At 40.2% G+C, this 19,212-nt stretch overlaps 1 protein-coding gene across 2 annotated transcripts; it reads left to right on the top strand.

Annotated features, from left to right (window-relative positions):
• The first annotated feature begins 1,230 nt into the window (after positions 1-1,230).
• USP14 (ubiquitin specific peptidase 14) lies at positions 1,231-18,754 on the top strand. Of its 2 annotated transcripts, none has more exons than XM_084507431.1 (17): positions 1,231-1,409; positions 2,837-2,982; positions 3,580-3,612; positions 5,026-5,130; positions 6,290-6,393; positions 8,708-8,766; positions 10,627-10,757; positions 11,047-11,127; positions 11,488-11,567; positions 13,015-13,129; positions 14,507-14,572; positions 14,791-14,883; positions 15,394-15,522; positions 17,041-17,101; positions 17,790-17,897; positions 18,030-18,207; positions 18,518-18,754. In XM_084507431.1, exons 1-16 carry the CDS (start codon positions 1,394-1,396, stop codon positions 18,179-18,181), a joined length of 1,479 nt encoding a protein of 492 aa, XP_084363557.1. In that variant the 5' UTR covers positions 1,231-1,393; the 3' UTR covers positions 18,182-18,207; positions 18,518-18,754. The 2 variants fall into 2 exon arrangements, with proteins under 2 accessions (XP_084363557.1, XP_084363558.1); XM_084507432.1 differs by having other exon boundaries at positions 8,708-8,770; positions 10,634-10,757.
• The last annotated feature ends 458 nt before the right edge of the window (positions 18,755-19,212 follow it).

Genomic DNA, 19,212 nt, shown 5'->3' with positions numbered 1-19,212 from the left:
AGGGAGAACGCGTTCTGTTCACCTTCAGTTTTCGTTTAGGAGCCAGGAATAAACGATCTCTGTATAGGTGGCTGTCAGTATTGAGAACAAATGGTTAGACTGGAAATATCCTGCATTGACACTCATGAACAGGCAGCTGTGATCTGTTCCGCAGGACCTCACCCGAGCTGGACTAAAGGTTTTCTAGAAACCTAGCTTGTCTCCTTTAAGCAACCCAAACTCGTAAATGATTCATCGTGCTTGCTGATAGCCTTTTACAGTGCTTAAGTTTGCCTCAGTAATTGCAAACTCCATCATAACTCAAGATAAGAGCTGCACTTCAGCCATCACAGCTTCACTGTAAAACAACCCTTATTCCCCAGAGCTTCTCCTTCACATGTCTACAGTGAACAACAGAATCCACTTTGCTCCCTTTCCAGGACAAACCTAGAATTAAATTTCCAAGCCTTCTATGTTAAAGCTTATTTGCAAGGCCTGGATTATTTTTTTAATGGCTGTTCTGTAAAACTGTCAACTGTTTGGAGCTGAAAACCATGTTCTAGGAGCAGCGTTTGTGAAGGAAATATATTTCTTGGCGGAGTAGTGTTGGGGTCTCCAGAGGCAATAGCTCGGAGGGGTCTGAGGAAACCAAGAGGAGAGCTTCGAGATGTTTCATTCTGGCATTCACTTGTTTTTTATATGTTTAAGCACGGTTTTGGTTTCTTTAATTGGCCAAACCACCAATAGCTTTTGTAGAAGCAGGTGAAATGTCCCTAAACTTATTGGTTGTAGTATCTTATTTTTTATTATTATTATTTATTTATTTTTATTATTATTTTTTAACTGTTTGGAGGATTCTTTCGGCATTCCTCAGCAGCCACCTTTCACTGAAAACTAAACCTGCAGTTGCTGGTTCGTTAACTGCCCCCTCTCAACACTTGGCTCCGTACACTTCGGGGAACCAACCCTTCCTAGACGCACTTCGCGCTCGGTTTGCTCAAAACCACTTTTTTTTTCCCAAAAAAATTTATTAACGAATTAGATGTGCCACTCGGGCAACCGCTCATTTTGGGTCAGCGGGGAGCGAGCCGGCTCACCCCGCGGCAGAAGCGCTTCCCCTCAGGGTGAGGGAACCGGGGTCGCTTCCCCACAGGGGCGGGCGGGCGTTAATGGCGGTTAACGGCCGTTGTGGCCGTGAGGGCGGCAGCTCCGCCATGCCGGCGCCGCCCTTCCGTTGGTGCGCACGCAGCCCGCTGCCTTTCCGCAGCGTCATCCCGGGGGCGGCGTGGCTCAGGGCCCGGCGGGGCGCCGCCGCCGAACGGACCCGGACAGGCACACGGCCCCGGCCGCCATCAGCCGCCCTCCTCCTTCCCTCCTGCCCTCCCTCCGTGCCCCGCGGGCCGCCGCCGCCGCCATGCCGCTCTTCTCAGGTGAGCCGGGGGGGAAGGGGGGAGCGGCCCGGCCCCGGGCCGTGCCCATGGGTGCCGCCGGCCTGCCGCGTGTGAGAGCTGAGGCTGAGCCCCCTCCCCCGAGCTCCTCAGGGTTCAGAGTTAAAGGTTTGGTGGGCTGGGGAGCTCCCTGCCTGCTGTAGGGAAAGTTGGCAGGGAGGGATGTGCGGTGGCTGCGTGCCCCGCTGCTCCAAAACGCGAGGGCTGGCCTGGGCAGCGGCTGGGTGCGCGTCCCAGGAAATGGGAAGAGACTGGGGTTTGGTAAATCCTGCCTGTGCGAAATAATGGATGTTATTTGTATTAAAAAAAAAAATAAACCAGCAGGCTGTGCAAATGAGGTGGTGCTTTCTGCCAGTCATACCAAAAAGCCTGGCATTGAGGTGCTGTGCAGGCTAATAAGTTACAGCGAGTCTTGTTGATTCTTCCCCGTTACCCATCACAAGCACCATGTGTACATAAAATCCTAATCTCTTCCAAAGTTTTTTTTTTTTTTTAATCACAATTCCAAGAGTTTGGTGGTGAAAGAAACCCGGAGTGAATTGCCACAGTAGATTTACTTACGAGCTGGACAGGTAGGCAGAAAGATAAAGCTCTCAAAACACGGTATTTTGGCTGCTCACTGTGCACGTAGGGTATCACTGTGCGCTGTATTTTGCAGACTTTCAGCAAAACGACAGCATGTTGAAGTGGCCTTCTGTACATATGAGAGTGATTGATTAGAGAAGATCAAAGAAGCGTAACTCTTCTTTAAAAACACAATTTATTCCAGGAGTTTTTGCATTGGTTAGTGCTAGCCTTGTCAAAACAAAATAACTGTGCCTTTGTGTCGCTGTGCCTAACATTTCTGCCAGCGATCCTGTTTCCAGGATTGGGAGCTACCCTTGTGGTGTGACCCAGCATCATTTCAATCTTTAATTCCAGCCCTATACCTATACTGGGGTCAAGGCTTTGGGATCTGCAGCCTCTGCGAGGCTGCTGCCTGTGTTTGGTGTGGGTATGTTGTTCGTGCGTGCTGCCCAAGCTGAGGAAGGCAGTAACAGTGGCTGCCTTGGCAGTGGCACTGCCAGGTTAACATCACGTTAGGAGGCAGCAGAAGGTGTGCCGCGGTGCGGGGCTTGTCTCAGCGTGTGCTTACCACCTCGTGTCACTGCACGAAACCAACGCTGTAGCTCTCAAAGCTTGGTTTTTAAAGAGCGTATGTTTACCACTGAAGGAGAATTATATAGATGCTTTGTAGGGATGCCTTTACTAAAAGAGGTCCTTAGCTTGATTATTGACACATTTTAGAGCTGAAAACTAATGTTTTGAGATGGTGTAAAGTCCAAGATTGGAAACACTGGCTCAATCTTGGTAATTCTGTTCTTTTCTATTAGGAAATAACCTAGTTTCAAAATACTTTTGTTTTGCAGTTAATGTGAAATGGGGAAAAGAGAAATTCGATGGTGTGGAGCTTAACACTGATGAACCTCCAATGGTCTTCAAAGCCCAGTTGTTCGCACTGACTGGAGTTCAGCCAGCTAGACAGAAGGTGATGGTTAAAGGAGGAACTTTGAAGGTAGAAATCTCTTTTCTGTATTATTTCTTTATTGCGCTGTAACGTAATTAACAATATTTTTAAGTGTTTCTCTAGAAGATCTTTCTTTGTATCCGGAGTATACTTTTCACAAATACTTTGTGATTCATTGCCTCCTACTAGGAAATATTAGCAAAAGTTTCTTGCTAAATGACTGGGAGGTACTGCTGTTTTAAAACACTTTTTGTCTTGTTTGCCCCAAAATCTGCTCTGCTTGGTGGGGAGTTTCTTTTTGTTCCTTTTTAATGTTTGGAATCTGAACGCAACTTTTTAATTTTTAGTTTAAGAAATGCTTAAGAAATACTTAACGTGCTGGAGACTTGCCTCAGTGTAATGCAACATAGACAGCTTTCTTAGAAAATATGTTTACAGCCAAGCAGCGTTAAAGAGCAAATGAAGAGCTGTATTTAAAAGATGGTTTGATTACTTTGTATTTTAGTCAGACAAGACTTGATGTGTAAATCATTTATATTTGGAATTTTGGATGAAGCATAGTTGTATGTTTAGAAATACGTGATTAATATTAATGTCTTTTGGTGGAAAATGATTAACTTCTCTTTTATTTCTTTTCAAATACAGGATGATGACTGGGGAAACTTAAAAATAAAAAATGTAAGTTCTAAGGAATAACTGAATTCTTTAAATGCCAAAATAAAACTCAAACTAGTAAAATGTAAAATTCTTGTTTCTGTATGAATTCTGTCTTAGCGGGTATTCTTTCTTAAAAATCAGGCCTTGATAATGGGTAATTGCAGAGTTGTCACAGCTAAGCATTCTTACTAAGTCCTTACCATTGATTTATAAAAATAATAATAATAAAAAAATTAGCATCAGCAGAGAAATTACACCATATTTATGAATTATTGGAGTATCTTTCTTTCTTACAAGAAACGTGCTGGGTCAGATGAGTGGGCCTTCTGTGTAGTCTGTCTGTGCCCATGATAATAAGCGATGTTATTTAAGAGAATTTGTGAACCTGGGCGCTGGCTGTGGTCCCTTGCACTTGTACATCCACGGTGTGGAGAATCCTTACGTTAGGAATGCTGAAGCTACTGCTCTGCCTATTTCCTTTTTTAACAACCCACAGAAAGGCATCTCCTGTACTAGATAGCTGTTCTTTAAAAAGAAAGCCACCAGTAATGTTTATTCCCACCTTTGAATTTGTTCAAAAAAAGAGCAAAAAATGAAAAGATTTGTGTTTCTTACCTGTGTAATATTGTAACAGGGAACCAGAAAGATTTTTCTGTTTTTGATCATTTTCATTTCTGTAGGTATCTTGTAACATCTGTTTGGTACAGGTTTTACTCCAGTTCTTTATTGAGCAGATTGAGTAAGTTAGCGTGACTCTTACCCTCGTTATTAGTTCCTGAGCAGCTCGTAGCAGCCTGTAGCAATAAGTTGCAGCTCATGTAGCGGTCATTAAGCAAAAACTCCAGAATGTAATACTCTTGTCCTTTTCTGCATACTGTTACGCTTATAGCTGCCTTATTTATTTTAACAATGTTATATACAACTTCTAGGGATTTATTTACATTGTGAAAGCAGTTTCTGTCTGTTCTGTTGCCCATCTTTCTCCTTAGCGCCTTATTTTTCAGGGCCTGCAGATAGCCCTTTTCTCTCCCTTTAATGTATAGCTCTATCCCCGTTGAATACTGACAGACTCCTTTACCTTGTAATAGTCTGGCAGGCATGGTAACAAGATTTTTTTCCCCCCTGACTGTTATATTGTTCCCATGCCTGAAGTGACTTTTTGTTAAGTTTAACATCCTCAGAAAGCTTTTCAGATAACTAGAAAATTACAGCCTTTTTTTTTGAGAGATTGAGAGACTGGGTTATTTTTTTTTTTTTATCTATTTTCTAGGGATGTATACCTGTAAGAAACAGTACCATATCAGCTCTGTAAACTAAGAGGAAGATCTAGTTTATCTTAGGGGAAGTACGTGAAATATGTTAAGACCCTTAATGATTTTTTTAAAGGAAGTAACTGAGCTTAAATACTTATTACTATTTTTACTGTCTTTCAAGGGGATGACCTTACTAATGATGGGCTCTGCAGATGCACTCCCAGAAGAGCCCATTGCTCGACCCGTCTTTGTAGAAGACATGACAGAGGAGCAGTTGGCTTCAGCTGTAAGCATATTCTCAACTTCAGTTTCTTGTAAACCTTTGAAAAAATGGCAAGTTTTTAAGAACTTGTAGTTGCTTAAAAGTACATTTTGAAATGGTAATTCTTTGGTTGAGTATTTATAGCTTCTTAAACATAAAATTTACACGGATGACCCAGTGATGGAAGTCTGGAACATATTTTAAAAGTCAAATAACTAATGCTATTTTTTCTTTAGAAAATTTACTAAACTGCACACTTAAAAATAGCATCACTGATGCTTTTGAAGACAAATTTTGTATTACCCTTGCTGTATTGTTGTCCATAACTCTTATCTGAATAAGAGCTGTTAGACGTGCAAATTGTTTACTGCCTTCTTTGTATCTGTGAAAGGAAAACACGTTTGGTTTGTGGTTTTGTTTGTTCTTGTAAGTAATGTTATATCAGGTAAACTTTTCTTTCCAAAATGAAGATAGTTTTGATGTTGCTGGGTTAGATAAGTTTTCCCGTATGGAAATAGAACCATTAAAATACATGCTTTTCCCTGACAACTGCTCAAATATGCAGGATTTTTACAAAACAAAGAAACAAAGTGCTATTATGTCGTGATTTATGGTTGTTTCTGAAACTGGTTAGCTTAATTATTAGCTGGCCTTCACATTTGTCAGAACTTCAGAAATTAACAAATTGTGTAAAAAGATCAGATCTGTTGCCGACTTCTGGAGAAGGATTCAAAGAATGCTTTTTGTTTCTAGCTATGAACTTCATCCCATTCAGAGTTCTACTGGAAACTGATTTTAATTAAAACATCAGTGTAGGTCACAAAAGTATTTGTGGAAATGTGATGGAAGTAGAATTTTAAGGTCAGAATTTGAATTAGATCATAAATGAGCTTTCTAAATGACTCCCATACTTGAACAATATGCTCGTTAAACTAAACATGCACGGGAAAAAAACATAAAGCATTCCTGGATGTCCTCTAAAAGCAACAAATTGTGAAATAGATTAATATAAGCAGAAAATGGCTCAGGAAAACTCAATAACATAGTCTGATGGAATATTCCAGCTTTTGTGCTTCTCTGATCATTCATTTTCTTGCGAGTTGCTGTCAGTTTATAGCATTTATGAAAAAATGGTTACGCATCTCTCTCAGACCTTTAAGCACCCTTGTAAATTTTTTGGTAGATGGAATTACCATGTGGATTGACAAACCTTGGCAACACTTGCTACATGAACGCTACAGTTCAGTGTATCCGCTCTGTGCCAGAAGTGAAAGAGGCCCTTAAAAGGTAGGATTTGGTGTAAAAATACCATGACTAGAATGTTTTGTTTAGCTTAGGAAATAGTGTTAAGAAGACTTCCACAAAATGCCTGCTATGGATTATCATAACAATAAGTTTTTCTTAAAATCTATTAAGGATTAAGCTAATGATTAATTAAACTTTATCCTATGGCTTTGCTAGTCTATGCTTTAAAAAAAAAAAAAGATTTAGGACTGTGTGTTTTTTGGAACTGGCTTTTAATGGAGAGAATGAGGTTTGCCTAGCCAAAAAGTAACTCTTGCGAAGACTTGTTTAAAATGCTTAAACAAGCCTGCTGAACTCTGAACCCTTGTTTCTGTGTTTGTTCGTATGGCCTGGTTTTGTATGAAAGGAGTGTGTGGGAGTCCTGTTCCTTTGAAGAACACATTATATATATTTTAATGGCTTTGTTGAATAATGTGTTTTCAGTTTTATAATATGAAATTCCAACACTGTTGCCCTTTTGGTACTTGGAGATGAAACGGGAAGCTTTGTGATGGATCCGTGGGCATTACCGTGGCAGCAAACTGGAAGAAGTTGGAGTTTGTGTGATGTGGATGTGTAGGGAACAGAAGCTATGTCTATAAGAATCTACCTTATTGGTTTTGATTGTAGAGTAACTTTTCTGACTGATTTTTGTGTGATTCTGGACTGAAATACGGAAGAGACTTTTTTTTTTTTTGTGAGGAATCTGCAAGAGACTCTTGGGAAAATTCTAAAGATCAGATTAAGAAAGAATGTGTGGCAGTATCAGCCTGGATTTGTCCTCCAGATGAGTTATAATTAAAGAACCATCAGTATTTAAAGATTGTGAGGATTAGGTAGAACTTTGCTGTCTTGGTTAAATTGATTTCCTTAAAATACAGTGCTTTCTTGGTACCTTGGTATTTAACTGGATGTTCTATAATAATCAGAATAAACACTAATTATTCAAGTACTTAAATTTTCTCCACTCTATTAGCAAGTGAGCCTCGACTATTTAGCACTGGGAACTATTTGTGAAGTAGGGGAGCTCTGTTTTAAACCTTTTTCTTGCTTTTTGGTGTTGTCGTTTTCGAAAAGTCTGTTTATTTCTGTGTGACACTACACGGAATCAGAGTGTTTGACAAATGGGATGTACCAAATGCCATAATGTACCCTCTAAAGCTGGCAGATTGCAGTACAAGATGTGGCCTTTTTGTCTGTGGGAAGTCAGGGTCTGTAGACTCCTGCTCTGTTTGCCACCAGAGAGTTGGCCTTTATTTGGCCTTCTGTGCTTGATAATGGTATGGAAGGGTATATGGCAGTGGGAGAGGGGTGAACGGTCTTAAACGAGAAAATTTATTAGTATGGCTTCATTTTTCATCATCCGTTTAGTTGATCTCTGCAAGGGTGTTCCCATTTTTGTAGCATGACAGGAGGCCAGCTTCCTGCTCATCATCTGGCAATGAGCAGGATTTTTAAAGTTCAGGCTGAGATTGCACCAGAACGCACCCTCCTTCTGCTTGAAGGCCCCTTGACATTATCAGAAGAGACAATATGTTTTCCTGTGTGGGAATAGAATCATTAAACTGTGTGGTTTTCCCTGACAACTACTCAAATATGCAGGATTTAAAAAAAAAAATAAAAAGCTATTATGTTGTGATTTATGGTTGTTTTTTAAAGTGGTTAGTTTGATTATTAGCTGGCCTTCGCATTTGTCAAAACTTCAGAAATTCTTTGAGGATCTGGAGATCCTTCGAGAAAGCCATCTGTTCCTCATGCAGGTGGTAAATGAAGGAATCATTTAAAGAGGAGTAGTAGGTCCTGGTAGTGTGGGTAGGCTTGCATACTTTTCCAGAGTGGGAAATGCCTCCCCTCCTCCAAAATGTGTCACCTCTCCCTGTTTTACTTCTGCTGTGGAAGGAGGAAGACTGCTCTCCAACTCTGCGTTTTAGCTGACATCTTTCCTTGAAGGTTTTTTCTTCCCATGCGTCTAAAGCAGTGTGGCAAACGTTTCAGAAATCAGGTAGCTTCTATTCAGAATTTTTCTCAGTCTCTTTAAAAACAGAATGCTTCTTTGAGACAAATGGATTGGGGAAGTAGCACTTAACGTGTTCTCAAGGACGCTAATTTTCTGTGTGCCAGTGCTTCTGTGCATTGCTTGCAGAGTAACAGAGACTTTGGTTTGAGTAAATCTTTTCTTCCATTACTTCCATTTTAATGATTGAGTTCTTTTGATAGATTTGTTTAAATCCGGCTGCCACCTGCTTTGATTGAAAAACTTGAGTGCTCTTTGTGATTGAGTGTGACTACTTAACCAATTGTTGTTCTTCTCTTTCAGGTATGGTGGTGCCTTAAGAGCTTCAGGAGAAATGGCCTCTGCTCAGTACATTACTGCAGGTTGGTGTTTAGACAAAAACATAGGCTGCTAGGGTACTCTGTGATTTCCTGGTGACTAGAGATGAAAATTGCAGTTAGAGCTCTCTGTATGCTTCTTTAGTGCATATACTTTAGGAATTTCAGATCTGGAGAGCTCACTTTACTTGTTATTCAGTATCTTTGAAGGTTAGACTATGGCTGCAAAGCGTGCATCGCTGCGTGTTATGGAGCTGCACACCAGGAGAAATACATGTATATTCAAACGTTAGCTAGGTTCAGATACAAAGCATTCATATCTGTTACTGTTTTACATGTAGGCATAAGGTTATTGGAAATTTCTAAGTGACTGCGTCCATCTGCTGATCTGATCGTTTTGTGCCGAAATATTTGTGAGCAGCTGTAGGCTAGTACCGTACCCCTCGCATATATATTCCATTGATATTTTTTAATGTTTTATTGGCTGAGCATTACTGTCAGGGTGGTAGCTGATGCTTTATCGGTGGTCTCAGCCTTTACCCTACTGCTCCAGATTTCATAACTGAAACAAAGCGGTGTCTTCTAAAGGGAAGTTCCTCCTTACTGTGTTGATCTGGGTGCTCACACTGTGGGAGCTCACCATGGCCCCTTACTTCCATGTTCTAACTAGAATTCTAGTTAGACCCCTTACACTTGAACAAGGGTATTATTTGTCCACTTTTTCTTTTTTCACTCTATTTCATTGCCCCACTAAGATGCTGGGCCAGGACACTGGGATTTCTACCAGTCCATTTAAGGAAAAACAAAACAATATAAGGAAGGAAAGGTCCAGTTTGTGGGTATGCCTGCTGATCGAATTTTGGGGTGGTAAGTTCAATGGTTACTCTATACAACCATGCCTGCCCCTCCCCTTTCCACTGCCTTTACTTTGTCCCTTACTTTCTTTTTAAGATGACAACTGTACCTTTTTAGGAGTCGTAGTCGTTTAAGATCTGAGTAAATCTTACACAACTCTTTAGTGCTGGGCTGGTCAAGAACTCCTGCATGACACTTAGGGCATTTTTTTTAATTGTTTGTATCAATTGTCCCTCTTACCAAAGTCACTGAAGGTATTCCTTAAAGAGAGGCAGGAACTGACCTTGGTTCCTTGTGATCTTGATTCATCAGTTCCAGGTGAATCATTCAGTCATTAATCTCTCCGCTTGTAAATTAGTGAAGACGCAGACCATTGCCTACCTCACAGTGTTGTTGTGAGGGTTAACGGGTATCTGAAGTGATTTGTGGAGGTAAAATGCTATAACATGGTTAGGTGAGATGTATAGAGTAGTGTGTCTGGGGCCAAAAAGAAAGCCCTGTGTGTTGTCATGCAATTGGTATCATTCATGGAATTACACATAGTTAGGAACTGTCTGCACATATGCACACGGATATTTGTTTTCCTGGATGTTAAGTAAAGCATGAGTGTTTTCTAGATATTTTAGTTGGGGAAAACGTATTTTGGTTTTGAGTAGCTGGTGAAACTCGAGCTGCTCTAGAGTATAGATCGTGAACACCTTCTGGTTTCTCCAGGTGTTGTCCTACTGTGAAAACGTTGCTCCTCAGTTGAATGTTAAGTGAAATCTGAACTGTTCAAAAATGTTTTTCTTTTAGCAGCCAGGAAAGACAAGGCACTACGTGCCAAGCTCAGATTTGTCATCTTTACACTTGCAAAGTCATGTTCACAAATGAGCTGTTAGGTGCACCTGTTCTTCCACCTGGAAAATTTCACCCTGTTTTGGAAAGATCAAATTGGACACTGTTAAATGATCGATCTTTAAATGTTGCTGTCATCATACTGTTATTTTTAAACTTCCTGAAATGTTTGAATTTTTTTCCCACTTCTCACAATATTCACTTTTTTTCAAGCTCTTAGGGACTTGTTTGATTCCATGGATAAAACTTCCTCCAGTATCCCGCCTATCATTCTTCTGCAGTTTTTACATATGGCCTTCCCACAGTTTGCAGAGAAAGGGGATCAAGGACAGTACCTTCAGCAGGTAAGGAGCGATTATTAGCTTGTTCTTTGAAAAATCTGTATTATCTTGGTAGTCAAGAACACAAATATGTTAACATTCTCCTGCTGTTAAAATAATTTATCCCACTGTGCTTTTATATTCTCTAGAAAAGTTGAATGCAATCTAGGTATGAAAATGTAAGCTGGAATAGGGATAAATTCTTAGTTAAGGAATCTTTATTTTGTTTTACAGCGTGTAGATGGATGGTTTTAATACTGTTTATTCAGCCATTCTGCCACTAGCCACATTTAACGTTGTGTTGCTGTCCTAGGATGCCAATGAGTGCTGGGTGCAGATGATGAGGGTACTACAGCAGAAGCTGGAAGGCATAGAAGGTGATACAGTGATGGAGGTAATTGTAGTCTTGCTCTACTGGAGTTCGGATTTACAATATTTTACTCGCACTTCACGTACATTTTTGTTAAGAGTCATCTCTTCCGAGTTCTTTAATATGTGGCTATAGTCCAGGAAGTGAAATTATTTTTTGGTATGTCTGATCAGCATATTGCTGTCTGTATAAATATATGGTATAAATGCATTTGTCTTAGAATTTTTACGCTGCATGAGGAGATCGACTAGGAGAAAATGCACCTGTTGAAAGGTGAAAGAAAAGGCTTCAAAGACTTTAAATAAATTGGGGTTATTTTGTCTGTGAAGACAACTGTCTTTACCTGCTATCTAAAGTTACATCATAAGAGAATTTGTTTTACAGACAGATTCTGGAGCTGCCGCAACAACTTCTAAAAAGAAGAGCTTAATCGATCAGTTCTTCAGCATTGAATTTGAAACAGCGTATCCTAAACACTAAGGCAAGGCATAAAGAATGACAACAGTTTTGTGCTTCAGTAATTGAGTGCAGGGGGGTTGAAAAACATCATCCGGAATAGCAGAGAAAATAATGATGCTTGTTGGGTAAAAGAGGCAATGATGTGTTGCAGGAGTACACAGCAGGTAAAATTAAGTTTCCATATACTTTGAGAGAGGAGGAAGAAAAGTAATGGAAATTTACAGGGAAAAAAAAGCACTGATTTTAAATACCAGACTTCCTCCCCAGGAAATATTTCCAGTTACCTGATTCAGGGGTGCTGAGACGCTTCATCCAAATAAAAGTAATTACCTTCCCAAGTAGCATTTTTTTTGGCTTATCAGCAAGTGTTGCTGATAATTTTGGTACATTACACATGGACATATGATGACTTGATATGAGATTGGTTTCTTAAGAAATAAGTTAGATATGTAATTATTTAAAAGTAAGAAATTAATTCAGCTCACAACTTCCTGGTAGCTTTTTTTACAGTGAGAACAAAAAGCAGAAGGCCACTTGGAGCATGCGTGTCATACCAACCAATTACTCTTCTCCCTCCCGAAATCCTGTCCCTTATTAAACTCACCATCACTTTTCAGAAAGATTTATACTGTAAACTTTGCTCTTTTGCTTTTTTTTGCTCTTTTTCCTCTTTTTTTTTTTTTTTTTTAAGGTGAGTCATGCGTCTCTCTCTCCCTATCCCATGCAGTTTGTTATCCCTGAAGTAGCTGGGAGGAGCAAAGTGAATAGCTAAGAGGAATAATGCATAGGCTGATGGCAGGAAAAAGGGACTTGGTAGAAAAGCTTTGCTGCAAGCCTTAGGAAGTGTTATTAAGGCAGCAACGTTTGTAGAATAGGTGCATTCAGAGCAGTCAGAAAAATACCTCAGTAAAAGGAAGTGGATGAAAGAAGAGAGTTAGTGAAAATATAGAAAAAGATTGGCTGGAATGGTTAGGGGAACATGTAGAAAATAATGAAGAAATGGGCTTAATTTCAGTGAAGAGGACACATGCAAGGCAGAGAAAGGAGGTCGTGCGGAGTTAAAGAAATGGGACGTCTGGCCAGCAGCAGGAGTAGAAGTTGTTTATAATTAATAATACCACAGAAGGGCTTCAACACTTGGCATTGGCAGCTAGTTTGTATGGTCTGTGACCTGGTGGGGGGGGGAAAAAAGCAGTCCTTGGAAGCTTAGGTAGTGATTGAAAACTTACTTTGATATGCTGCCTGCCTCAGCTGTCGCTTGTGGTTAGATACAAGGAACAGACTGGTCCGAAGGAGTGTCTGTTTCAAATCTTCATTTTTATACTGGTAGAAGTCAAAGTGCTGTGATGCATAAGCACAGGATTGTCTTATTTTAATTACTGTGCCATTCAGCGTGTTACTTTCACCATAGCAGTAGTTCAGCTCTTGGTGGTTTTCCTTAATTCTGTGAAGCATGAAATGTACGGAAGCTGAAGAAGAGGAAGTAACTAAGGGAAAGGAGAATCAGCTTCAGCTTAGCTGCTTTATCAATCAAGAAGTGAAATATCTGTTTACAGGATTAAAGTTGGTAAGTCGTTACAGCTTTCTGTTTAATTGAAATTCTAAATGGCCTGTTTTTTGCAGTGATGTTTCTTTTTTTTTTCATTTATGCCTGACTTGGAATTCACATCTGCTGTCCAGGCTTTACTGAGTTCCAAGATTTTTTGGGGTTGTTGTGTGGATGGAAGTGAACATGAATTACACATTAATATAAAGCAGACTTCAGAGACTTTTTGTTTTTGGATCCTGATATGGTCTCCCTCATGCAGGTATCCAAGTGCAAGCCAATTTATTCCTTGTAAGCCAGCTGAGCAATTTTTTTTTACACTTTACACAAATCATACTTTAGACTGAGCAGTATCGTGAATTAACCATGCTGTAAATGGTTCTCCAGAAGTCAGTTTGAACACAGGGTAGTGTTTTGATTGCTGCGTTTGACGAGGGAGAAACAAACAAAACAGGTAGTGGAACAACTAAGCTTAATTTCTGTTTTGCAGACTGGGGAGTTGGGGTAATTTTCCATTAAATAACATCATCTGTAAGCTCTTTATTTAAATAGGGCTTCTTAAGGTGGTCTGCGTGTGCATTTGTATATACTTCTAAGCTTTTGGTTTGGTTTTGAGAATTTGAAGGAGCAAGGAGAGGATTTACTACAAAACTTTGTAGTAACTGCTCCTACGGAGTATTAGTGTAAGAATAAGTTTGTAAGCAGTGATTTGGTTTGTACAGGATTGGACCAAGTTGCACGGTTCTCAGATAATCTTTGCATCTGCTCTTTATTTTTTTGAAAGAATTTAGAAGGAAAACCAAGATCAATAGTTAATGCTTACAGATTATAAAGATTATGAAAAAAGAAACCCCACTTTCAGGCCAAAAAGGTAGTCTAGAATTCTTATGGGGATTTTACAGGATCCTTATATAGGATTGCCTGTAGCAACGAGAGTCCCACCACTGCAAACCAAGTCAGTCTTTCCCTGAACTTGGAGAAGGCCCTGGAAGCAGAGTATCACCACCTCTCTCCTGATATATACAGCTCTGTCTACTTTAGATTGACAGTTAAAAACTGCAAATATTCATGCCACAGGAAACTTCAAAATTTTCTTTCATTGTGTTCCAGGCATGGCACGACACATTCATAACCAAATCCAGATTCTTAAACTGCAAGAGAACCACATTTTGCAAAATAAAATCTACAGAGAGAAGCGTAGTGGTGTTAGGTCTCATGAAAGATGACTGTGGAGCTGAACAAATGAATGGCCATGCCCGTTGTGTCAAGGAATTTCAGAATTCCTGATGATAGCAACAGAATAGATTGGCAGAATAAGATTTAGTTTGTTTATCCATGTCAGGCTTTAAGATGTGTGTTTTATGATAAGTGTGTCTGTTTTTTTTTTTTTTTGAACAGCGTCTTCAAGAGGAAATCACTAAACTCTCTCCGACTTTGCAGAGAAACGCACTCTATATCAAATCTGTGAGTGGTACTTCTGTTGCTCTCTCTGTGATACAGCACACGGTGGTAGAGTACATACACTGCTATCTAGAGCTACAAGATGGGAGGGCTTGTTTAATTCCTTTATGTGCAAGTATGTTCCCACAACACCTTATAATTTAGGATGAGTAGTGCATAAGGTATACATGATCTGTGAATATCTGAAGTAACAGTGTCTTCTAAACTTTTTTTTTTTTTAGTCTAAAATTAGTCGCTTGCCAGCGTACCTGACTATTCAGATGGTTAGATTTTTTTACAAAGAGAAAGAATCTGTGAATGCCAAAGTTCTTAAGGTGAGTTTTCTGCATGGTAAAGTTTAATTCTTTATGCTTTTCATCATCGGTAGATGATTTATACTTGCAAATCATTTACTGAATTGCTTGCTTTAAAATTACTTTTACATTATTTAAAATATTAACAGTGTAACTGCATTGCTTGAGACAAAGCAGCTTTGTTCCCAGTTGTGATGGTACGTGGTCAATTGTACTACCAAAATAAACTGGGGAAGAGGGAAGTAAGGGACAGAAATGAATTTGCTCCAGTGCCATTACAATTTTTTCTCTCTCTTTACTTCAGTTAATGGTTTGTTTATATCAAATGAGACATGCTTCCGTGGAAAGTACTGTAGTCCTTTACGCAAATACTATCCACAAAGGTTATTTTACACACTAAAGTAGATCAAGCTGTCATAATATATGATGAGTTGCAGTTAATTGGACTTAGTGACTTGTTCTCCCATGGGAGAACAATTCAATGTGGAATACTAAATTATCCTAATAATATTTGTGCTTTTCACTTCCTAGGATGTTAAGTTTCCTCTCATGTTGGATGTGTATGAGCTGTGTACGCCAGATCTTCAGGAAAAAATGGTTTCTTATCGATCAAAATTCAAAGATCTAGAGGACAAAAAAGTAAATCAGCAGCCAAAGAATGTAAGTCTTACGGCATTTTCATGGGCAGTTTGTTCAGACGTGTCATTCATCTGCAGTGCTTTTAAACAAATCCAAGCGTTGATACTATGGGCCAAAGCATTACGTGTTTTTTTCTAGCATCTCTTAATCTAATCAGGTTCTTTGATCATGTTCATTGCAGGATCTCTGTACAACCCTTCTATGTTCTAATCGGAGTTACAGTGATGAAATGAATTATGTTACTGATGGTGTAAAAAGCTCTTTAGTTTCATGTTACACTTAAGCATAACACCTTGACGCTGTTGTGTTTATATACACTAGGCCAATCAACTCATCAGTTGATCGTAATTCAGTGTTCAAAGTGTTCTGCTTGAAAAAAGGGAGTGTGACTGTTTACCTTTTAAAATACTTTTTAATAGATCAGGGAAACTCTGACTCTGTTCCTGGTGGGTCAGCTTTGGGACTGGAGTCAGTAGGAGCAGGGTGTAGAACCGTGCAACTGCTTGCAGGATTGTGCGCTTGATAGTCATGTTACTGCTAAAACCAGTGCTGGGCATCACTGCATATAGAACATGGAGAGCTTGTTTGGGTAGCCAAAAAGCTGGGAAAACCCTGCCTTTGTGGAAAGACTCCCCCTGAAGGAACTAAGGGTTCTGGAGGCTTTCAAACATGAGAATTCAAATGTTCCTGGGAAAATACATGTACAGTTTGGTTTTGTGTATCAGAATATATGCATGTGTAGATATCAAATACATATAATTATGGCATTTTTAATGAGTTTATTTCAAAATGCCTTAATGCAGCCTTTCTGCCTGCTGTTGTTGCGCAGAAAGGTTTATTGTGAGCTGCACAAAGTGATTCTCTCACTGCTTGCTGGCGGGTCACTTCAGTGCAGTTACAGACAGCTCTTCCCTCCCTGCTCAGCAGCTGTACGAGAAAGGGCTGTGCAAGGACTTGTCTCACTAATGTCTGCATTCTAAAATGTTGGTAGATGGCTTCATTTCCTACCCTGTCTTACATATTCTAAAACTGACTTTTTATTTTTATTTACTAGCTTTTTCCTGGCCTCGTTCTTGGCAGTTCTGTTTAAATACTTGAATAAGGCTTTTGCATCTCTTCTTACATGGTTAGGAGCAAGAAGAGGGCTATTTTAAAACAGAATATATTGGTACTTTGGCTGGTATTGTCTTGCTGCTGCTTCTGCTGCTAGCAATTCCCTAACAAGGAATAAAATTGTGAAATTGCAGAATTGCTTTGGTGCTCCCAAACTGTAAATTTGGTAGGTGAGCCACCAGGGCAATATGTGCTAAAATGGTTACATACTTGCTTTTCCAGGTGTTACTGTCTAGGTTAAGTTTTGGGATGTCCAGCTAGAATTACTGTAGTAGGATCTGTTTCAGTAGACTCTGTTCTGTTGAACAAAAATGTTAAGGTTTAGAAACATTTTTAAACAAATATGGAGATAGTATTTAGTAGGATTGCGCTAAAGCTTTTTCTCCAAACCATTTCCACTTTAATTTGGCATATTTTGTTTTCTAGTCTAGTAAAAGCGATGGTGCACAGAAAGAAGTTAAATATGAACCCTTCTCTTTTCCTGATGGTGAGTATGGAGGGGACGCGTAGCTGTTTTAAAGTAACTTCCCATAAAACGCATGCTTAAGTGAATCCGATAGTGGGAGTACTTGAGAACCCTGTTTATTTTGTTTTTTTCTAGTGCCCTTGAATATTAGTTTTCAGAAAGTGACAGAAATGTAAGAACCTGAAAGATTAGGCAAGTTAAAATGCCACTCAGTTGACAAGGCTGTCGTCCATCTGACACGTTGATGTATAGGAAAACGTGCACCTAAGAGACATTAGCATGTAACGTGCAGTTGTTTGGTGAGCTTCCTTGTCAGTGGGAGGGGGAAGCTGAAATGGAAGCAAAAACTTGAGGAGGACTTGTTAAGGCTGAGCCTGCCCAGAAGCATCACCTTTACTGACCATCTATCATCAGTGCTTTGGGCTTACTGCATTTGCACTGCATCCAGGATACAAGTTTATGTCATGAAAATGCCCAGCGTTCCCTGTTTCTTCAGGGAATAGCCTGTCTCAAAGCTGCTGCTGTTAGGTCACAGGATTTAGAACCATGCTGTAAATGGGGTTTTACACAGCTACATTGTGTAGCTGTGTAAACGTGGCTGTTAGCCACACTGGCTAACAGGTTACAGGGCTGCATGCTGTTAAAAATGCTAAGGTTCTGCCGTGTAAACCTGAATTGACTCTTTTTTTTTTTTCCCCTTCTCCTTCAGATATTGGGTCTAATAATTGTGGCTATTATGACCTGCAAGCAGTGCTAACACATCAAGGCAGATCAAGTTCCTCTGGGCATTATGTGTCTTGGGTTAAAAGGAAACAAGGTAAAAATAAAAATGGAGTAAAATAAAACAGCACGTCAAAGGAGGAAGCTGGGAAGGGTAGTTAAGGGGCTGTTGAGCAGCCCTCAATTTTATGTGCCTAAATTACAAATAATCCCCTTGTTTTTCTTGCAGATGAGTGGATTAAGTTTGATGATGACAAAGTCAGCATTGTTACACCTGAAGACATTTTGAGGTTATCTGGGGGTGGCGACTGGCATATAGCTTACGTTCTACTCTACGGGCCTCGCAGAATTGAAGTAATTGAAGATGAAGCTGAACAGTAGTCTTCAGTTCGAGTCATTCTGCCTAGGTGTGAAATAAATGTTGATTACTGATCACTTCTTTAACCCCAGAGCTTTAGCAAGTGGATACCTAAATTTGTTCAAACCTTTTCATGTGAAGAGGGAGATTGGTTAAAAAACTGATCCATGTACCAGTTAGTCACTGCTGGACTGGGCTGCCCACTGTGGTGGTGACAAAACTTAAAATAGCTTTAACGTCTTGCAGAAAATAATTTTTTAAAACAAGTCTCTTCCCCCTCCCTTCCCTCCTCTCTAATGTCATCAAGTATTTATTACACACCTACTCTCACATTTGTTACTCTTGCATGGTTCGTACAGTTCATCAGCTGTCCATCCTTGGCCTTACCTGGCAGCTGTGTCAGGAAGGTGGAAGAAAAAACTGTTGCCTCGTTGCGTAACTCAGTGCTGCTGCCCATAGCCACCAACCATGGCTACAATCAAGTATTTGTCCAGCCTGACCTGCTGATTCAGTCTGTTCTGTTGCTGGCATTTCATGACTTGGAAATAAATTGTGATCAACAATGTGTCTCCATTAAAAAGAAGTTCATGTCTGGATAGCGTAGTTAGTACGTGTTTGTTCTCACGTCTTGGGCCACCGCTGCTGCCTGTCTCACAGCAGCCATGTAACAAAGCCACTCTCTTTTTTTAAGCTCTAGACTGGGGCACGAACCAAGGAGCGGGATCCCCACATTCACTAACTTTCCCCCAGAGGGTCCCCTCTCAGGCCTGGCGGTGGGTCAGAGCCCTGCAGCAATGCTGCCTTGGCCCAGAAGAGGTGTTTGTTTGGCATCCCAGCACACCTCGATTAATCTAGCACCTTTAGTCACAGCTGAGGATTTTGTACCTTGCTACCTGTTACTTACAGTGTGAGACAGGTGGAGACAATACAGCCCAGCGCTGTCAGCCTGTGCAGGCTTGGACTAAGTCCCCAGTAATCGAATTCCTAATACCACTAAATGTAAAGGAGATGCAGCCCCACAGAGTTCTCATCAGTGGCACTGCAGCCAGGAACT

The sequence above is a fragment of the Aythya ferina genome, assembly GCF_964211825.1.
Source record: "Aythya ferina genome assembly, chromosome: 2".
NCBI classification, from domain to species: Eukaryota; Metazoa; Chordata; class Aves; order Anseriformes; family Anatidae; genus Aythya; species Aythya ferina.
This window is presented reverse-complemented; position numbering and strand designations above follow the sequence as displayed.

Excerpts from the sequence above, each read along its gene's own strand:
- USP14 (XM_084507431.1), top strand. Across the intron at positions 10,758-11,046 it reads AAGGACAGTACCTTCAGCAG|GATGCCAATGAGTGCTGGGT; the intron begins GTAAGGAGCGAT and ends TTGCTGTCCTAG. Across the intron at positions 14,573-14,790 it reads ACGCACTCTATATCAAATCT|TCTAAAATTAGTCGCTTGCC; the intron begins GTGAGTGGTACT and ends TTTTTTTTTTAG.